Source organism: Lynx canadensis, chromosome A2 (genome assembly GCF_007474595.2).
Source record: "Lynx canadensis isolate LIC74 chromosome A2, mLynCan4.pri.v2, whole genome shotgun sequence".
NCBI classification, from domain to species: Eukaryota; Metazoa; Chordata; class Mammalia; order Carnivora; family Felidae; genus Lynx; species Lynx canadensis.
Window position 1 is genome coordinate 8899780 of NC_044304.2, and position 19802 is coordinate 8919581.

The following is a 19802-nucleotide window of genomic DNA, read 5'->3' on the forward strand; positions in this document are numbered from 1 at the left end:
TCCCATTTATGCCACTCACCCAAATCGCTTAATCCTTCTGTGCCTGTTTCCTTGCCTGGATAGAGATGCTATGAAGGCAGGTTATTTAACTGAAAATACTACCCACACATGTACACGTACTTGCTAAGAGTCAACTGTGTGGAGCATGTGACAAGTACGATTCTAAGCAGAACACCTTTACTCATTTAACCATCACGATTACTATTTGAGCCGGGAAGATGGGTTTACACGCAACATCACCCAATCCTGACCCTTCGGTAAACTCCTGAAAAATTCGGGATGTGTCCCTCAAAGTCCCTTCTTAGCTTCAAAGCACTTTCTTCCTGTTTTGTTTACTGAATTCCTCCAAGAGTCTTTCCTTCTGTCTGTCACATAGCGAGTAGATTTTAAGCCTGCCGGGTGCCAGGTGCTGCAAGAGACACTGGGGGATGGTAAAGTGAATAAGACCGTCAGAGTGTCCACATTCGAGCAGGAAGCACCAAGCTCATGTGTGCATGACATATGGTGGAAGGGAGGGAAGGCTGGAGGGTCAGTGGCAGGCCTGCAGTGGCCACCCCAGATTGGGGCTCCTCATGACCAGGGATTGGGGGGGGGTCATGTTGGCTGATACTGGATACTGCCTGGGGCAGAACCCCAACTTCTCCAAGACTCCTTATTCCTCCCTTTTCTGAGTCCCCACCACTATCCCCGAAGCACCCCCCCCCCCGCTTTTGCCAGGATCCCCCTTCCAAGCCCACGTTCCCAGGTCCAGAGCCTGTTTGCTCAGGGTTTGGGAAACCCCCAGCCCTCCTTCCTGCTTCCTGCAGCTTGGGGGCAGGGAGATGGTGTCTGTCACTGTCAGTCACGTGCCTTTGGCTTCAGAAGACTCTAGACTCAGGGGTCCTGCCCATCTCCCTTGGACTTTATCTTCCCCACCATCTGTCTCTTTTTTTCCTCCCCAACGGAACCCCCATCCTCTCTTCTTTAGCCGTTTAATTGCAAAAGGCAGGCCGTTTGTGGGAGACCACAGGCAGCGACCCCTTTACTGGCTGAGGGAGGGGTAAAGGAGAGGCCGCAATTAGAGGAACAACCCTACCCCACTCTGGGAACCACAGCCTATAGTCACATCTTGGAGCCTTCTGGGCTTCCTTCCCTCTGTCCCAGGACAACCCTAACAGCACTGAAAGCGGTTTTGTAGGGCGGCACCTAGCCAAAGTTTCTCCTCCTAGCCTCTTAGGGGCTCCTGTGTCTTCAGATGCTAAGTGACTTGCCCCGGTCACACAGCAGCAGTCTGACAGGCGGCCAGGGCACTAGGGGCCAGAGAGGAGAGAGCTAACATTTTACTCTCTGGCCTGCAAGGCTGTGGCACCGGGATGAAGTGAAGACCCAAGGACTCGGCCTCTGAGCTCAGGCGCCCTCTGCCCCACCGTGGCCCGGGGCGGGGGCGAGCGAGAGCGAACGCGTCAGTAGGGGTTCCCCAACTGCAGGGTAGAAAGTGGCTGGGAAAACCTTGCCCACCCTTACCCGCAGAGGGGACGAGAGAAGGCGAGCTGGGGCAGGACCCCGGTCCTGAGCAGTGACAGCCGCACTCGCGCGCGTTCTTTAAACTCCCAGATCGGGAGCTAAGCGCGCGGGCTAGGGCGGGGTTGGGTCGAGGTCTGGTCACATGACCTGGCCAGAGGGGCTCGAGGCCCCCACCACATCGGTGGGCGGCCCCCACAACGCGTGGTCGTCCTTCATTGGTCAGTTTTATGGCCAATAGAAATCGGCCATCTGGGAACCCTGCGTTCCGAGGCACATACTAACCTGCTCAGACGACAAGGACCCAATGGAAAGTCAGGGCCGTGACCACTGACCAATCATAAGGTGCGGAGGGCGGGACAAGAGGCCGGGCCAGGTTGGTTTGAGAGACAGTAGGGTATAAAAACGCGCGGCCGGCGGCAGCGTCCGTCCCTACTGCAGAGTCGCCGCCGGAGGAGAGGTTTAAAGGGCCCGCGCGCCGCCGCCCCCTCGGCCCGCCATGCTGCTACCCGTGCCGTTGCTGCTCGGCCTCCTCGGCCTGGCCGCCGCCGAGCCCACCGTCTACTTCAAGGAGCAGTTTCTGGACGGAGGTAAGGCCTGGTCCCGCCTCGAGGCCGCCGCGACGACGAAAGCGGTCCCCCAGCCTAGATCTGCGTTGTCGCTTGTAATTACTGCTTAGAGGGCCAATACGGTGGCCTCCGGGGACTAAAGCCGCAGGCGATCCTCCGTTGTGTGTCCCTTGGGGAGCGTCGAGGGTGCAGCGGACTCTCGCGGCGTGAGTTAGGGTTTGGCGGAGGATCCTTTAAGCTATCCAAGGTGTCAAACTAGAGGTTGGGGCGGGGGCAGTAGGGGGGTTATCCCTTTTCCAATCCGCAGCAGTTTGAGGCTACTGGCAGATATTCGGGGGGGTGGAGTGGGTCAGTACGGCCGCACTGAGCCTGCCCCTTTGATCCTCTAGACGGGTGGACCGACCGCTGGATTGAATCCAAACACAAGTCAGATTTTGGAAAATTTGTTCTGAGTTCCGGCAAGTTCTACGGTGACCAGGAAAAGGATAAAGGTAAGAGCCTGGCGGAGTTGGGGGGGGCGGTGATCGGATTCAGGGGGACTTCCTGGAGGAAGCTCTTGCACACGACAGACATAGCTTGGGATCCCCATGAGCGGGGCAGGGGGGGGGGAGGAAGGGGCAGTGGTTTGTACGGCCAATACTTAGGGTCTATGGAGGTTGGGGCTGAGCCATGACCTCACTCTGGTCTCTTGCTAGGGCTGCAGACAAGCCAGGATGCCCGCTTTTATGCCTTGTCGGCCAGATTTGAGCCCTTTAGCAACAAGGGCCAGACGCTGGTGGTGCAGTTCACAGTAAAACACGAGCAGAACATCGACTGTGGGGGCGGCTACGTGAAGCTATTTCCAGAGGGCTTGGACCAGACGGACATGCACGGAGACTCTGAATACAACATCATGTTTGGTGAGGGGCCCCGCCCTGGTGCTGACCTCTGATTAGTTACAGGGAGACTTAAATGTCAGGGACCCTTAAAGCTGGTGACAGGTAGTTTTGAGGATATGGACTGTATTTATGTAGTTGAGGCTTGCCTTGGGAGGGGAAACGAGAGGATTGCATTGTTATTTGTTGGTGTGAAACTGTTAATTTGTGGTGTTTTATGTAGTTATTTCCTGATATTAGCCGTATCAAATTCTAGAGCTCCGGTTGGTTGGTTGGTTATTTCCTTTTTGAAAGTTGCCACCCACGGCCCCTTAGAACCAGTCAGAGGCTGATTCCTGTGTTGTGACCCTTTGCAGATCTGTATCTAAGAACCAAGTCTTGCTTTGTAAAGGGGGGGTGGGGAGCTTTGCTACGGTGGGCATCCTCTTGGCTCTAACTGGACCAACTCTTCACGTAGGCCCGGATATCTGTGGCCCTGGCACCAAGAAGGTTCATGTCATCTTCAACTACAAGGGCAAGAACGTGCTGATCAACAAGGACATTCGTTGCAAGGTGTGACTGGGGGTGGTGACAAAAGGCGGATAGGGGAGTGTCAGAGGCCAGCCTGGTGGGCGGGGCCACTCATCTCCCACTCTCTTCAGGATGATGAATTCACACACCTGTATACGCTGATTGTGCGGCCGGATAACACCTATGAGGTGAAGATCGACAACAGCCAGGTGGAGTCAGGCTCCTTGGAGGATGATTGGGACTTCTTGCCTCCCAAGAAGATAAAGGATCCTGATGCTGCGAAGCCTGAAGACTGGGACGAGCGGGCCAAGATTGATGACCCCACAGACTCCAAGCCTGAGGTTGGTGTTTGGGCAGGTTCTCCCTACATGGAGGGTGTAGAGGACAGCTGGGTTGACTGACCTCTCTGTGTACCTTCAGGACTGGGACAAACCCGAGCACATTCCTGACCCTGATGCTAAAAAGCCAGAGGACTGGGATGAAGAGATGGACGGAGAGTGGGAACCACCAGTGATTCAGAACCCTGAGTACAAGGTGGGGCTCTGAGCGGGGTTGGGGGGATGCACAGTGGGGAGTATGCTGACCCCCACTCACCCACTGGTTACCTTCCTCTTCTGCAGGGCGAGTGGAAGCCCCGGCAGATCGACAACCCAGATTACAAGGGCACTTGGATCCACCCAGAGATCGACAACCCTGAGTACTCCCCTGATAGCAACATCTATGCCTATGAAAACTTTGCTGTCCTGGGCTTAGATCTCTGGCAGGTGAGACCGAGGGGATACCTGGAGCACTTCACAGGTTCAGGGTCACCCAGGAGGAAAGGGACGGTAGCATTCAACCCCGAGCTGGTCTGATCCAAAAGCAGTGCTTTTTCTGAAGAATTTCGTGGTCTGTCTTATGGAGCGCTCATAGCACTCTCTTTGAGGTTTTGCTTATTTATGTGCCAGCTACCATTTTCAGTCCCTTTGTGCAAAGGAGCTTGTTCAACTGTCCTCAACAACTAGAAGTTAATTGGATTACCCCATTAGAAAATTAGTGTCACCGATGCTTGGTTGGCTCGGTTGGTAGAGCATGCGACTCTTGATACTTGGGGGCATGAGTTCAAGCTCCACGTCAGGAGTAGAGCTTGCTGAAAGAATATAAATAAACAGATAAATAAATGTGACTTTTAGAAAAAAATCAAAGGAAGAAAATTAACTTTAGAGAGACCAGGTTGACGTTTTATTCACTGACAATATTCTGTGCCTAGAATGGTGCCTGGGTGGTAGAAGGTACTGGAAAAAATACTGAACAAGGGACCGAGACTCCATTTTACAGAGAAGAAAGTGAAGGGTACTTGTGTAGTGGTCCTGGAACAGAGGGGGTGGGAGTGTTGTCCCCTCTGACCACCCGTCCACCCATCCTCCTGCCCCCCAGGTCAAGTCTGGCACCATTTTTGACAACTTCCTCATCACCAACGACGAGGCGTACGCAGAGGAGTTGGAAACGAGACCTGGGGTGTCACGAAGGTGGGACCAGGGTCTGATCCTGGGCTTGGGGGTGGGCAGGTCCTGGTGGGGTGGGGGCCCGGCCCTGAAATACGGGTGTGGTGTGTGTACAGGCGGCGGAAAAGCAATAGAAGGACAAGCAAGATGAGGAACAGAGACTAAAGGAGGAAGAGGAGGACAAGAAGCGTAAGGAAGAGGAGGAGGCAGACAAGGAAGACGAGGAAGACAAGGATGAGGATGAGGAGGACGAGGATGAGAAGGAGGAAGAGGGAGGAGGAAGATGCTGCCACTGGCCAGGCCAAGGACGAGCTGTAGGGGCCACACCACCGCCTCCAGGGCTGGACTGAGGCCTGAGCGCTCCCGCCGCAGAGCCGGCTGCGCCAATAATGTCTCTATGAGACTGGAGAACTTCATTTTTTCCAGGCGGGTTGTGATTTGGGGTGGATTTTGGTTTTGTTCCCCCCCCCTTTTTTTTTAAACTGGTGTTTTGTCTTTGATTCTCCTTAGTCCTTATTCCTGATCCTCCTCTTTCTTGATTGACATCTTTGCCTTCTTCTGTCCCCTTCTCTCCCCAGATCCCTTAGTCCCCCTCCAACCTGAGGGGGCAGGGGAATGTGGAGGAGAAGCCCCAGGCCCGAGACTCCATCTGCTCTCCTTCCTGGATCCCAGAGGGGGGCAGGAGAAGAGGGTGGCATCCCCAGCCCCCCCCCAGCACTGAGGAAGAACAGGGCTCCTAGGGCCTGAGCTCTGACCCCTACCCACCACCTCCCTTCCTCCCCTGTTCCCAGGACTGGGCCACTTCTGGGTGGGGCAGTGGGTTCCAGCTCGGGTCACACTGAGAATGTAAGAACTACAAACAAAATTTCTATTAAATTAAGTTTTGTGTCTTCCTCCTGTGTCTCCTTCTGGGGGATGGGACTCGAGTAGTAAGGCTCATTTTTCAGGCAGCTGGGTGTTGATTAAATGTCCCATAAGGTGATAGGAGTTGTTGTTTTACCCCCACAACCCCAAACCGGTCGGAGGAGAGCAATTGTTAAGTGCCATTACAGATACTCCACATGAAACTCGTTGAGTCTCTGCACCGAATTGGTGTTTGTTCTAATACCAGTTCGGTTTGAGGCTGTGTGCCAGAATTCAGTAAGAGGTAGAGCAGGGCTATGAACCCACACCTTAGCACCATTTCATGCCATTCCATTGGACCCTCATCCATATATATTATTTAAAAAAAAAAAACAACTTTTTTTTAATGTTTATTTTTGAGAGAGCAAGCATGAGTGAGGGGGGTGGGGCAGCACAGAGAGAGAGGGAGACAAAGAATCCAAAACAGGTTCCAGGCTCAGCCGTCAGCACAGAGCCCTACGCAGGGCTCGAACTCCTAAACTGCAAGATCGTGACCTGAGCCATCGGGTGCATAACCAACTGAGCCACCCAGGAGCCCCTTAACCACGTTGTAAAAGTCTCAGCTGGTGTTAAAAGCTATTCCTTTTATAATCATGAATATAGGTTCAAGGGTGGTCAATACTTTGCTGGTGGTCTTTAAATTCTTGGAGGGAAAGAGATGGTCTCACGGGGGGGATGGTACAGAGATGACAGGTCAACCAAATCTAGGCCTCTGAGGCTCTCCTAGGCCCATCTCTTGTTGGGGACCACAAGGCTGTCACTGAAGTCCTGTAAGTAGGCTGGAGCTCATGTCCCTTGTTGCAGGGGAGAGGCAAGAGGTCCTCGACAGCTTGGCCTGTGGTGGAAACATCTAGGCTTGGTGTGCCGTAGAGGAGAAAAACAGCAGGACCTTGTTACAGTTGAGCAATGTGTGAAGTATCTGGTAACTGCCTGGTGCTGCGCTTGGGTTGAATGCTTGGAAACTAAAGAGCAGGTTTGGAGGCAGGAAATGATTCAGGATGGGAAGGCCACCTAGTAACTGGGAGATAAGCCCAACCTTGCTTCCAACCAGTCCCACAAAACACCATATTCAGCTTAGGCTAAGCAATCCTTCAAGTCCATATTCATTGGATGGTTCACCATGCTTACCCTACTGTGTTCTGTGGTCCAGCCCCACCCCTCTGGGAGGCCTCTAGAATTGATGTATCCAGGAAAAGTTGGTGGAGAGATTCTGTATTCAGTGTAGGGAGGCCTTGAAAGGTGAAAGTTTACTTAAATAATTGGGTCAGACTGGGGATACTGGGGTGAACAAAGTGGTCAGGGAAGGAGCAAGAGAGAGATGGGGCACCCAGGAACTAGTACTGTAGGTTCATTCCCAAAATCCAACTCTCCCTCAGTAACGAATGAGGTCACAAAATGCCAGTCGTTCCTGTTTCCGCAGCCAAATGTCGTTTCTCGAATTTTTATTTAATTGTTGGTGACCTTTGGAGTATTTTTTCCAGCCCTGAGTAAGGGTTCCTGTGAGGGTGGCCAGACCAGAATAAAACTCATTTGGAAGACAAAAATGAAGTTTTTATGGAAGAGATATAAATATCCAGAAGTACATGCAAAACTGTTCAATGTAATCAACAAACTCATAGGAGCACGAAAGTGGGGTCGTCGGAGCCATTTTGTGGCTGTATGACGTCACCGCTAACGGGCATGGCGTCACTCGCAGGAAACCACGTGACGTTATGCGTGCTGACTGAGAAGCGGCTCGCCCCGACCCCAGGCGCAGACTGTAGTCTGCGCATGCCTAGCCAAAGGGCTCTCTCTTGCGCATGCCTACCAAGGCTAAGGGGGCGCGCGCAGGTCACGTGCTCTGGTGGTCGGCGCGCGCACCGCCTGCCCCGGAAGCGGTCGGCTCGCGGCGCGGCTGGGCGCTAAGATGGCGGCGGCGTGAGTTGCATGTTGTGTGAGGATCCCGGGGCCGCCGCGTCGCTCGGGCCCTGCCATGGCCGTCACCATCACACTCAAAACGCTGCAGCAGCAGACCTTCAAAATCCGCATGGAGCCTGACGAGACGGTGGGAGCTGGACCGGAGCCCGGGGGCGGGAACGACGGGTGCCGGGGGTGGGTGGGGGCGGGGAGGACGGGCTCCCGACTGAAGGGGCGGGGTGGACGGCGCGGGCAGGGCCCTGCCCACCCCTCCCTACTCGCCTGGCTCCCGAGCCTCCCTCTGGTTCTCGGCCCAGCCCCCAGCGACTCGTGCTGATGGCGTTTGTGGGCCGGTCTCTGGACGAGGCCCCACCCCCCGGGGCACCCATGAGGCCCCGTCTCCAATGTCAGTGCCCTCGCGGGTCGCTGGAGCCGCTGGCTCCGATTCCGGGACAGGCCACGCTCTTCCGGACGGGAGCTCCGAGTTCGTAGCTTTGCAGGCGTCTCCTGGGGACGTTGGTGGCCGAATTTGGGAGTAGTGACCAGGAGATTCCAAGTAGTGACGGCAGTGACGATGAAAATGATAAACCATTTGACTTTCAGTGATCTATGTTTGTTGGTTGGTGGTTTGTTCTTTACCAGCCGCTGAGCGTTTTAGTGTTAATCTAACTAAATCTGCAAAACAGGCTTGTCATTTGAGCACTCTTGACTTATCCACCACGTTTTACAGATGTGGAAATTTAGGAATTAGAGAACTTTGTCACCATTAGAAAAGCAGGTAATAGCAGAATGGAGATTGAAATTTGGTTTTGCCTCAGGTGAGAGAGAGCCCGTGTTGTAAACATTATGCTGCATTTTTAGTTGAAAAGAGACTTAGGACCTAAGAAATATATTGAGTGTCTAAACTCTGTTTGGTACTTTTTGCACAACTAGCTCATGAAGGAGACATCGAAGTACACTTTTTGTAGAAAAGGAAGAAGCACTCATTTTTTGACTAGCCCAACGGTTTGACTTTGGGCAAGCTACTTAATTTTTTCTCTGTGTCTGTGTTTCCTCAAATATAGAATAAGGCTAACGATACCTGTTTTATGCAGCAATGAGGTTTTATAAGTGATGTGTATACATAGCACGTATGTAAGGCGTTTTTGGAAAAACTGAGCGCTGTCATCAGCGTGCAATGAAGAATCTTATTTCTTTTTCCTTCTATGTTTAGCATACTTTACATCTTTTGAAGTTACGTTTGTTTTGTTTCCCTCTTCTCACATTAGTGTTATCTCCACGAAAGCAGGGACTTCGGATGAGTTTTGTTCCTTGCTGTGTGCTCAGTACCTAGAACAGCGCCCGGCATGTCATAAGTGTTGAGGAAATGCTCCATTGCATGGTGGGATGAGCAAACAAATTCGAATCTGGTGTTCTTGACTATGAAGCTTAGCCTCTGTGCCATCGAAGTTTGTGGTGTCTTTCCCTCCGCTTCCCCCTGCCCCCAGAAGAAAAGAAACAATCTTGAGGTTTGCAATGAGTGTGCCCTTCCTTCCAGGTGAAGGTTCTAAAGGAGAAGATAGAAGCTGAGAAGGGTCGTGATGCTTTCCCCGTGGCCGGACAGAAGCTCATCTATGCTGGCAAAATCCTGAGTGATGACGTCCCCATCAGGGACTATCGCATCGACGAGAAGAACTTTGTAGTCGTCATGGTGACCAAGGTGGGTGAAGTGTGCTGGTTGGGGGTGGGGGGGTGGGTGAATTAGCTGGGGAGTTGGTAAAGAGCCTGTGTGCCCCAGAGAGATTAGCTATGAATAGGGCGGGGCAGAGACAGGATGGGATGTTGGGGCTAGATAGGGATATTGATGCCTGCTCCTTTTTCTGGGTGTCACAGGCCAAAACTAGCCCAGGCACTTCAGTACCCCCAGAGGCCTCACCCACTGCTGCCCCGGAGTCCTCCACATCCTTCCCTCCGGCCCCTGCCTCAGGCATGTCCCAGCCCTCACCTACTGCCAGAGAGGACAAGAGCCCGTCAGAGGAATCAGTCCCCACGACATCCCCGGAGTCTGTGTCAGGGTAAGGCAAGGGAGCAACAGCCCCAACTTGGGCCCTGTCCTCCCAGTACATTCCAACGCCCTCATACATGTTCCCACATATCTGGGGGAGGGCAAGCACCGGAAGTCAGGGTCCGATTTCTCTCTCTTGAATTTGCAGCTCTGTTCCCTCTTCAGGTAGCAGCGGGCGAGAGGAAGACGCGGCATCCACGCTAGGTGGGTGGGTGGTCCCCAGGGCAGAAGCAGTTGGGTGCCCCAGCCAGCAGCTGGGCCTGGTGTGGGTGTGGGAGGGCCTGGGAGCTGCCCTTTCCTTTCCTTGGTGACCCAGGCCTTGCTGCTCCTTCCACAGTGACTGGCTCTGAGTATGAGACGATGCTGACAGAGATCATGTCCATGGGCTATGAGCGGGAGCGGGTCGTGGCCGCCCTGAGAGCCAGCTACAACAACCCCCACCGAGCCGTGGAGTATCTACTCACGGTGAGGTGGGGCTGCTGCCTCCTGGGGAGGCCTCAAGGGAGTACTCGGGCTTAAATACCTTAACGGGTGGTGAGAGAGGCAAAACCTGCCCTCAGAAGCTTTTGGGTTGTGGTTCCAGCCAGGAAAGGCTTCCTGCAGGAGCTTGGGCGTGAGCGGGTGGGGTGGGCCTGGGGAGGGCAGGGCCGAGGCCTCACCTGACCTCTGCCAGGGCCATGCGTGCAGGAGGGAGGCAGCGGGCAATCTGCGCATTAGAACTAAATAGGACCCCTGACAGGGAATTCCTGGGAGCCCCGAGCCAGAACATGGTTCTGTCCAGGAGAGCCAGGTGTCGGAGCAGCCGGCCACGGAAGGAGGTGAGCGGGTTGGGAGATGTGCATGTGGGGTGTCTGTCAAGGCATCTGACTCCCCCGCTCCCGAGCTTCTGGGAGTCCAGCATGGCGTCTGACTACACACCTTCCTCCTGCCGGCAGGAGAGAACCCCCTGGAGTTCCTGCGGGACCAGCCCCAGTTCCAGAACATGCGGCAGGTGATTCAGCAGAACCCAGCACTACTGCCCGCCCTGCTCCAGCAGCTGGGCCAGGAGAATCCTCAGCTTTTGCAGGTGCGGCCCTGGGGGTGGAGGGAGCCAGGGCAGGCACCACCTCCACTCCCCGTGCGGGTGTCACGGCCCCAGAAAGCTGGCCTGGCCTGGCCTGGTACGTGGGAGTCTCTGTTTGGAAAGCAGGTCTGATGCCCCCTGATGCTCCAGGCAGTATGATGCTCTGCTTGGTTTCATGTGATTTTCCCAAACACCCTGTGAGGTGCTGTTGTCCTCCTCTCTAATGGAGGCAGATGCCAGAAGTTTGGAGTAGTCTGGCAGCTGGTGTGGTGTGTGTCTGCCTCCAGCCTCTGGGTCCTTTGTGTCTGGCTTCCATACAGTTGGTGCATCATAAGCGCCCGCTGGGTTGCGTGGCACTGCCCAGAACCACTGTGTCCCAGTTGGCTCTGGGACCACTGTGCTCAACGAGGCTCCATCCAGCCCTCGAAGGTTCCTGTGCACATGGGCAGTGGCCCCTGGGTGTAACAGGGTTTTCTGGATCCTCTGTGAAGGCCTCCCTCTCTTGGTTTAAGACCTGTCATCTGCTGCTTCTCCACTTCTCACTCGGTCTCTTGTCCTGGCTCCTCCTATTTACTTTCCCCAGATGTTGTAGGGCACAGGCTGCACACCTCTGTTGTCTTTATTTAGTCCTTCCTGCATATCATCTTGGGCAATGATGCCCCTCAAATCGACGTGACCAATCTGGATCTCCAAGTGTTACGTTCCTTCTAAAATTTTCTTTAGTGTTTATTTTGGGGCAGGGGTAGGGGTGGGGGGGGGGGGAGAGAGAGGAAGACACAGAATCGGAAGCAGGCTCCAGGCTCCGAGCTGTCAGCACAGAGCCCAGCACGGTGCTCGAACTCACAAACCACGAGATCATGACCTGAGCGGAAGTCGGATGCTTAACTGACTGAGAGCAATCCAGGCACCCCTGAAAGTGCTTTCTAGAGGTCTAAGACTTCAGAGCAGACCCTCTTCTCATGCCTCCCCTTCCCTGCAAGGACCAGCCTGGGGTTGCTTGAGCCTCAGGCCCTGGGGGCTTGCTGGGGTCATCCATCACCTGTCTTGCCAGAACATCTCAGTCAGCCCAGCCCTTCTCCCAACCTCTGTGGCTGCCACCTCATCTCCCACCTGGTTTCCTGGCAGCCACCACCCAGGCCTTGGCTTCTGCACCGCCCCATGGTCCATGCTGCACCAGGAGCCAGATTCCTAAAAAAGCACTCGTTACCTTGAAATTAAAAGCTGTCACACATAGGGGCGCCTGGGTGTCTCAGTTGGTTAAGCGTCCGCCTTCAGCTCAGGTCATGATCTCATGGTTTGTGGGTTCGAGCCCCACCTCACGCTCTGTGCTGACAGCTCACAGCCTGGAGCCTGCTTCAGATTGTCTGCCTCTCTTTCTGCCCCTCCCCCGCTCATGTTCTGTGTCTGTCTCCCAGAAATAAATAAATAAATAAATAAATAAATAGATAGATAGATAAATAGATAGATAAATAGATAGATAAATAAATAAATAAAGTTGTCACACGTAAATAGAGTTGTAGAACACCTGGGTGAGTTAATGTTTTTAAAAAGTATATGGATCACATCTTTCGCTATTTAACCATCACTGTGGTGTTCCCTCATACTAGAAAGCAGAAGAACACAGGTCTGGTCCCTGCACCTTCCTCTCCGATCTCATCTTTTGTTTTGTCCCCTTTTTGTTCTTTTACTCTGTTCATGCCACATGGGTCTTCTGTTTCTGGGATTTGCCAAGTACATTTCTACCTCCAGGCCTTTGCACTTAATTGTTCTATCTGGAGGAAATTTCCCTTCCCCTCCTACAGATCACAGACCTCCCTTTCCTGGCAGGCGGTGTTTTTTTTCTAGCCCAACGTTTACCCTACTGAATGCTGGGGCCACTGTTTACATTGTAAGTCGTTATCCACTCGTCTGCTTGTTCGTGGTCTATCTTCCTACCCTGGAACATCAGCTCCACCAGGATGGGGCCTATATCCACCATTATGTTGCTATTTGGCCAGGACAGGCACCCTTTAAATATATGCTGAATGAATGACAAAGGGCTAAGGACCTGGGGAGGAAGGCATCAAGGGCTAGGAGTCACAGTCTCCTTTTCTCCGTCTCACACAGCAAATCAGTCGGCACCAGGAGCAGTTCATCCAGATGCTGAACGAGCCCCCCGGGGAGCTGGCAGACATCTCGGACGTGGAGGGTGAGGTGGGCGCCATAGGTGAGGAGGCTCCGCAGATGAACTACATCCAGGTGACGCCACAGGAGAAGGAAGCTATAGAGAGGGTAAGAGGCCTGGCCGAGGGGTGACTTCCCTGGTGGGCCAGGCCCTCACCCCCTGCTCATACCTGCCCGTCTTCCCACAGTTGAAGGCCCTGGGCTTCCCAGAGAGCCTGGTGATCCAGGCCTACTTCGCTTGTGAAAAGAACGAGAACTTGGCAGCCAACTTCCTCCTGAGTCAGAACTTTGAGGACGAGTGATGCAGGGAGGCCAGGCCACCCCCCCACCTCCCCACCCCCCCAGCTCCAAAAAGTTTTATAAAAGAAAAAAATATATATATATTCATGTTTATTTAAGAAGTGGAAAAAAAATCAAAAACCTTAAAAAAAAAAAAATCAACTTCCCACCCTCCCAAAGTGGCTCCTATTCCCATCTTGGCCTGAGAAGACCCAGGCCAGACAGCTGTCCCTGATCCCCCGCCCCAGCCCTGCCTGCTCCAAGAAACTGGCAGGACTGGAGGCGACAGATGGGCCCCTCTTGGCCTCTGTCCCAGCTCTCTGCGGCCAGATGGAGAGGCGGCTGCCTGCTTCCCCCTCCCCCAAAGAGCCCCTGAGACCTCCCCCCCGCCCGCCTTCTTCCAGGGTGAGGGGAAGCTGGAGCCCCGAACTTTGATCCTCCATAGGAGTGGCCCAACCTTTCCATCTCGGGTGAGCACCTCGGGAGGCCTAAGGATCCCTTCCCTAGTCTGGCCTTGGCCTCTGGCCTGCATCCCTTTGCTGGGGAGGAGGAGGAGGCCTGGCTTGTCCTGCCTGGGGAGGGGGTAACATCAGAGCTGCTTCGGAGGTCGAGGCCACCGCCACCCCAGGACAGAACGTGTCTCTGATAAAGGTTTTGAAGCGAATAAAGTTTTAAACGCTAGTCCTGTGGTGTGTGCCTACGGGGGCTTCCTACTCTGGCTCATCTGGGTCTGGGGGCCGGTTGGGCACAGTTGATACAGCGGTGCCAAGAAGGGGCAGTGGCCTGTCAGCCTCTGCAGACTGGGGCTCCCCGTCTCCACACCCTCCTTTGAGGCCAGCTCGTTTCCAGGCAGCGGGCCCCAGCCCCAATTTAGCCTTGGAAGGGCTGCTTCTCCCTGCCCCCCCCCCCCACCATCAGCACCACAGTCTGTTTTGGCTACACTTCCCCCCTTAGTAATTGGCTAATTACTGGAGATTAATGTTGGTAAACAGAAGCCTTCTTCTCCTCTGCCATCTGCTCCTCCATTATTTCCCCACTGCGTCTCTCTTTCTCCCCCTGAAGCCTGAGCTAGCAGGGCCCAGAGTCCCCGAGTGAGCAGAGCCAGGAAAGGTGGGGGATTCCCTGGCCCCAGGTGTTGGGAAGGAACCAGGGGGCCCAGGAGGGGGCCTGATGAGAGAGGAGGACAAAATCAGGGGTGGGGCCATCAGGCGCCAGGTTTTATTGGGAGAAGACCAGTCAGGAACCGGGTGCCACGGAGGTTGCTGGGTCTTCGGCTGTGGCAGCGGCCAGCGCAGCAGCTCGTGCCTCCTTCTTCTGTCTCTGTTTCTCCTCCTTGAGGCGTTTGCGCTGCTGCTTCTCCAGGTCCTGCAGCAGCTCCTGGAAGCGGGCGCTCCTCGGGTCCACGTGGTAGCCCAGGCGCTCCTGGGCCTCAGCCTGCAGTTGGGCCCGCCGCTCCTTGTCCGCCCGCTCCTTCTCCCTGCGCTCCTGCTGCTGCCGCCGCCAGCTCTCAATCATCTGTGGCATCTTGGCCATGCACTCGGCGATGAGCTGCTCCCTGCAGCGGAGGGCGGGGCGGTGAGAACAGCGACGCCCAGCCAGAAAAGGAGCACCCGTCTACCCACAGCCCACCCCCTAGTCTGCCCACATTGACTTCCCCGCGGAGATGAAAAACTGGGAAGACTCGGTGGTCGTTAAAACTGTCAGGAAAAATCCTTGACAACCGAAGTAACGGGCAGGAGAGAGGAACTAACTTGTGCGTGATCTTGAGCACAAGAGAGCCAGATCCCCAGAACCCCCAGGAGGAGACCCAGAGTCAACTCAGCATTTCACTGAGCCGTCCCAGAGCCACACACTGTATGGCCATTCCCACAGCGCTTTCATCCTACAGACATCACTTGAGCACCTGCTGTATGCCAGGCCCAGTTGTAAAGGCAAGAAATGGATTGGACCTTTCCCTCCGATCCTATGAGTAGTGGTGAGGCACGGCCCCATTTTATTTTATTTGTTTGTTTTTTAAGAAACCCAAGGTGGCTATATTAATACCAGATTAAGTAGATTTCAACATCAAGAATATTATCAGAGATGAAAAATAATGACATGGGCGCCTGGTGGCTCAGCTGGTTAAGCGGCACAGCCCCATTTTAAAGATTAGAGACGTGAAGGTGAAAGATCTGAAGCCTGATGGCAGGGTTATCCCACTGGGATGGGGTAGAGCCTGGAATTCACATTCTAGATCCACTGTTCAATTCGTGGGTGACTGGACAAGTGATTCCAAATTTCCAAGCTTCGGTTTCTCATCTCTAAAATGAAGGTGATCCCCTCTTCCTCTTAGAGCTATTGTGAGGACAAGAACAATGAAAACCAGGAACATGCCTGGCCTGCTCCTCCAACTTGCCTGCCCACTCCCTCTGGGAAGTGGTACCGTCCTGATGCCCCTGGTCTTGCATTCTTCAAGTCTTCTTCAGAGTTGTCTCCAAGTCTGACCTCTGCCCTTGACTGCAGGCCCCATCACCTCCCACTCCTCCCCAGTCACACTGACCTCCTGGCAGTTCTTAAAGCATATTCCTACCTCAGGGCCTTTGCACCAGCTGTTCCCAGTACCAGTAACACTCTCCCGACGATCTCCCCACGGCTATGTCTGGCCACTCAAGTCTCTAAGTATCAAGTCCTCAGAGCCCGAGGTTCGAGGTCTTGCAAGCCAAAGTCGCTCTCCAAGGCCCACTTTTAACTCAATTTTCTCTCTCTTCCTCATGGTTCTCTGCCCCCACCTGATATTATCTTGTTTTGTTCTCTGCTCTGTGCCCGGCACCTGGGACAAGGCCTTACACAGGAAGCCCTCAGTAAAGATTTGATGAGTGGCTAAACGAATTGTTACTCAAAAATCTGTTTTGTAGCTAGGTGAGCATACAGGTAAATCTACATACAGCACGCAAACCCCCCTGCGATGGACGCTGGATAGAGTTAAGCACCGTGCACAACAGTTCATCCGCCCGGCCGCAGAGGGCACAGCCCGCAGCCCCGCGCCCACCCCACCGCACACACCTGGCCTGACGCTTCTGCTCCTCCGCCAGCCGCTGCACCCGCAGCGACTCCTGCATGGCCGCCAGGCTCGGGCACCATTCGCGCTCCTCGGCCTCCAGCTCGCGGAGCTGCTCCCGCGAGGGCCACAGCGAACCGGCGGCCACCCCGGAGGCGGCGCCGTGCCGCGCGAACTGCTTGGCCGCGTAGCGCGGCCCTAGCTGCCAGCGTGGGGTCAGTGGGTCGTCCGGGTCCGGCCACCAGGGCCCTGGCGAGCGGCGTGGGGGCGGCGGCGCCCGGTAGTCCCGGGAGCCCCGGGCCAGGGTCGTCGCCAGCCCTAGCAGGCTGCGCGCCCGCCGCACGGACGCCGCCATCTTGGCTGCGCGGGGTCCTCGCGGGCCGGCCGGGCTGGCCACAACACTGCCTGCGCGCGAGGTCCGGAGACCGGCTGGGCGGGGCGAGGGGGAGTCCCCGTGGCCCCAGCTCCCGGCTGGGGAGAGGAGGGGGTAAAAAGTTTTTTATCCGTCTTCAAGTATAGTTTAGAATTTTTTTTTTTACCAGTTATTTATTAAAATCGCATTATATTTTCATTTTATATTCTTAAAGTAGCATTTGATTTTTCATTTTACAATGTAAATATGAAATGTTTAAAAACTTAAATATGACTTCCATGTGAAGTTTAAACTACATATTACTTTATATTTTAAATATTTAGAATCTATTTAAGGTATTCGTTAAAATGTTTAAATTTCATCTTAAATACTTAAATATTGTTCATAACATTAAATATTTGTTATGCTTCATTTTGTGCTTTAAATTTGATTTTGACTATTTCAGGATTTTTATTTATTTATTTGTTAATGATTATTTATTTTTGAGAGAGAGAGAGAGAGTGTGTGTGTGTGAGCGGGGAAGGTGAACAGGGGAGGGGCAGAGAGAGGGGGAAACACAGAATCCAAAGCAGGCTCCAGGCCCTGAGCTGTCAGCACAGAGCCCAGTGCAGGGCTCAAACGCGGTAACTGTGAGGTTGTGACCTGAGCCGAAGTCCGATGCTTAACTGACTGAGCCACCCAGGTGCCCTCAAGGTTTTTATTTTAAATAATTATGTAAAACCTTACCTAGACAATTGTTTAAAATGTTTAAATTTCTATTTAAAACACTTATTGAAAGTTCTATGGTTATTTAAGACATTTATGTAGAAATTCGATCTTAAATTTTACTGTAAATATTTTGTTACTTTATGCCTTTTAATTTAATTTTTCAGATTTAAAAAATGTTTAAATTGGTTGATCAAGGTGCAGAAATTAAATACTACTTACACGGGGCGCCTGGGTGGCTCAGTCGGTTAAGTGGCCGACCTCGCTCAGGTCATGATCTCATGGTCCGTGAGTTCAAGCCCCGCGTCGGGCTCTGTGCTGACAGCTCAGAGCCTGGAGCCTGTTTCACATTCTGTGTCTCCCTCTCTCTGACCCTCCCCTGTTCATGCTCTGTCTCTCTCTGTCTCAAAAGTAAATAAATGTTAAAAAAAATTTTGTTTAAATAAAAAAAAAATAATAAATACTACTTACACAAAATTTTTTTTAATGTTTGTTGAGTTTTGAGAGAGAGAGACAGAGCGCAAGCAGGGGAGGGGCAGAAAAAGCAGGAGACACAGAATCCAAAGCAGGCTCCAGGCCCTGAGCTGTCAGCACAGAGCCTGACGCAGGGCTTGAACTCGTTAAGTGCAACAGCATGACCTGAGCCGAAGTCGGATGCTCCACCGACTGAACCACCTAGGTGCCCCAACACTACTTTTTAAAAACAGGATTTCAGTCTTCAAAAGGAAGGAAATGGGATGAATAACATGGGTAAATCTGGAAGACATTATACTGAGTGAAATAAGCCAGTCACAAAAGAACATATATTGTGTGATTCCACTTATATGAGGTCCTTTGGGGGAACCACATCCGTAGAGACGGAAAGCAGAATGGTGGTTGGCAGGACAAAGAATGGGCGTTAGTTAGTGTTTAAGGGGGACGGAGTTTCTGTTTGAGAAGAGGAAAAAATTCTGGAGCCGGAGAGTGGCAGTGGTTGCACAACAATGTCAATGTGCTTAATAGCACTGGACACGACACTTGAAAATGATTAAAATGGTATATTTTACGTTACGTGTATTTTATCACACACATGAATCGCAGTTTGCGCAGTGAACTAGGAAGCCTGGAGAAGAACCCCAGCTCGCAACAGCGCCGTGTATGTGTCAATCCCAAACCGGAAACAGCGGGTGCCTGAGTCCATTCACAGCAGAACCGAGACCTAGGTTTTGATGTTTCAACCAACAGAATACTACACAGGAATGCAAGCGCAGAGATTACAGCCGCCCACAGCAACGCGAGTGATTCCCAGGGACATCATTTGTAACAAGCAGGACCCACGTGATTCCTGTTCACAAGGGGCTGTTTTTCGTTGTGCGAAGTTTTCACAAGTCATCCTTTTTGTGGAAAGCGGAGAACCAGTGGTGTCATTAGGGATGCGCACCTTGAGGGGTGACCGATGAAAGCAAGGCAGCAGCGATCATTCTGGAAGTCCAGGTGGGATACCTCTGGCGGGGACGAGTAGGCATCTGGTGGGTCACGTGGCAGGGTGGGAAGGGGAGGGGGCCGCTTCGTGACAGGTCATTGGGCTGGGCAGTCCTGTTCTGTTTGCTTTTCTCCAGATAGACTGGATTCAGGGTTCTTTCTTGGCTACAGTGACGCCTGAGTTATAAGTATTTTTTAAGCTGTGTATGTGTGGCTTGCATACTTTCCTGTAGATTTATTATATTTTGCAAGTGAAAAAAACAAAAATACAAGCAACAAAAACGATTGCAGTGAGCAGTCTTACGCCCACCTGTCTTCCATCCTCCGCTCCCCTGAGCTGCTTCCCCAACTTGTGTCAGTTTCTAATGTATCCTAGAGCCTCGCTTTATGCATTGTCACTTATAGTGTTAACGAATTATTTCACAGGGACAGATGAGTACAGTCACATGCGTCATCACCCAGACTCAACAGATATTAACATTTGACTGGATCGCTTCAGATCTTTTATTTACTTACTTACTTATTTAAATTTTTATTTATTTATTTAGAGACCGTGCGCAAGGGAGGGGCAGAGAAAGTGGGAGAGAGAGGATCCCAAGCAACCGGGATTGCTGACAGCTCCGTGCGGTCGGCCAAGAGCCCGAGGTGGGGCTTGATCTCACGAACCATGAGATCACGACCTGAGCCAAAGTCAGGGACCCAACCGACTGAGCCACCCACGCGTCCCATCATCATCACTTTATTTTTTTAATTTTTAAAAAATGTTTATCCGGGGTTTCTTTTGAGAGAGAGAGACAGAGCGCGAGTGGGGGGCAGGGGCAGAGAGAGACAGAGACGCAGAATCTGAAGGAGGCTCCAGGCTCTGAGCTGTCAGCACAGAGTTCAACTCAGGGTTCGAACCCACGAACCGTGAGATCATGACCTGAGCCAAAGGCAGATG

The 19802-nt window shown here is 53.0% G+C and overlaps 3 protein-coding genes across 4 annotated transcripts; 2 read left to right on the forward strand and 1 right to left on the reverse strand.

Moving 5' to 3' along the window:
• Positions 1-1933: 1933 nt before the first annotated feature.
• Positions 1934-5818, forward strand: CALR (calreticulin). Its single transcript, XM_030301587.2, has 9 exons — positions 1934-2090; positions 2459-2560; positions 2765-2968; positions 3402-3496; positions 3586-3795; positions 3875-3988; positions 4075-4218; positions 4871-4962; positions 5055-5818. Exons 1-9 carry the CDS (start codon positions 2000-2002, stop codon positions 5101-5103), a joined length of 1101 nt encoding a protein of 366 aa, XP_030157447.1. The 5' UTR covers positions 1934-1999; the 3' UTR covers positions 5104-5818.
• A 1893-nt stretch (positions 5819-7711) lies between these two features.
• RAD23A (RAD23 homolog A, nucleotide excision repair protein) lies at positions 7712-13967 on the forward strand. 2 transcript variants are annotated; one of them, XM_030301597.2, is made up of 9 exons: positions 7712-7885; positions 9275-9436; positions 9610-9791; positions 9930-9985; positions 10119-10246; positions 10521-10599; positions 10717-10847; positions 12951-13115; positions 13196-13967. In XM_030301597.2, exons 1-9 carry the CDS (start codon positions 7814-7816, stop codon positions 13307-13309), a joined length of 1089 nt encoding a protein of 362 aa, XP_030157457.1. In that variant the 5' UTR covers positions 7712-7813; the 3' UTR covers positions 13310-13967. The 2 variants fall into 2 exon arrangements, with proteins under 2 accessions (XP_030157457.1, XP_030157467.1); XM_030301607.1 differs by lacking the exon at positions 7712-7885 and adding an exon at positions 8219-8356.
• Positions 13968-14475: 508 nt separating this feature from the next.
• Positions 14476-16678, reverse strand: GADD45GIP1 (GADD45G interacting protein 1). The gene is made up of 2 exons (XM_030301616.1): positions 16329-16678; positions 14476-14841 (listed from the first exon to the last, which is right to left on the reverse strand). The coding sequence occupies exons 1-2, from the start codon at positions 16676-16678 to the stop codon at positions 14523-14525; spliced, it is 669 nt and encodes a 222-aa protein (XP_030157476.1). The 3' UTR covers positions 14476-14522.
• Between the last annotated feature and the right edge of the window lie 3124 nt (positions 16679-19802).

Excerpts from the sequence above, each read along its gene's own strand:
- GADD45GIP1 (XM_030301616.1), bottom strand. The coding sequence starts at position 16,678 with ATGGCGGCGTCCGTGCGGCGGGCGCGCAGCCTGCTAGGGCTGGCGACG. Across the intron at positions 14,842-16,328 it reads GAGCAGAAGCGTCAGGCCAG|GGAGCAGCTCATCGCCGAGT; the intron begins GTGTGTGCGGTG and ends CCTCCGCTGCAG.
- CALR (XM_030301587.2), top strand. The coding sequence starts at position 2,000 with ATGCTGCTACCCGTGCCGTTGCTGCTCGGCCTCCTCGGCCTGGCCGCC. Across the intron at positions 3,497-3,585 it reads ACAAGGACATTCGTTGCAAG|GATGATGAATTCACACACCT; the intron begins GTGTGACTGGGG and ends CACTCTCTTCAG. Across the intron at positions 3,796-3,874 it reads CCACAGACTCCAAGCCTGAG|GACTGGGACAAACCCGAGCA; the intron begins GTTGGTGTTTGG and ends GTGTACCTTCAG.
- RAD23A (XM_030301597.2), top strand. The coding sequence starts at position 7,814 with ATGGCCGTCACCATCACACTCAAAACGCTGCAGCAGCAGACCTTCAAA. Across the intron at positions 9,986-10,118 it reads AGACGCGGCATCCACGCTAG|TGACTGGCTCTGAGTATGAG; the intron begins GTGGGTGGGTGG and ends CTCCTTCCACAG. Across the intron at positions 10,247-10,520 it reads CCGTGGAGTATCTACTCACG|GGAATTCCTGGGAGCCCCGA; the intron begins GTGAGGTGGGGC and ends GACCCCTGACAG.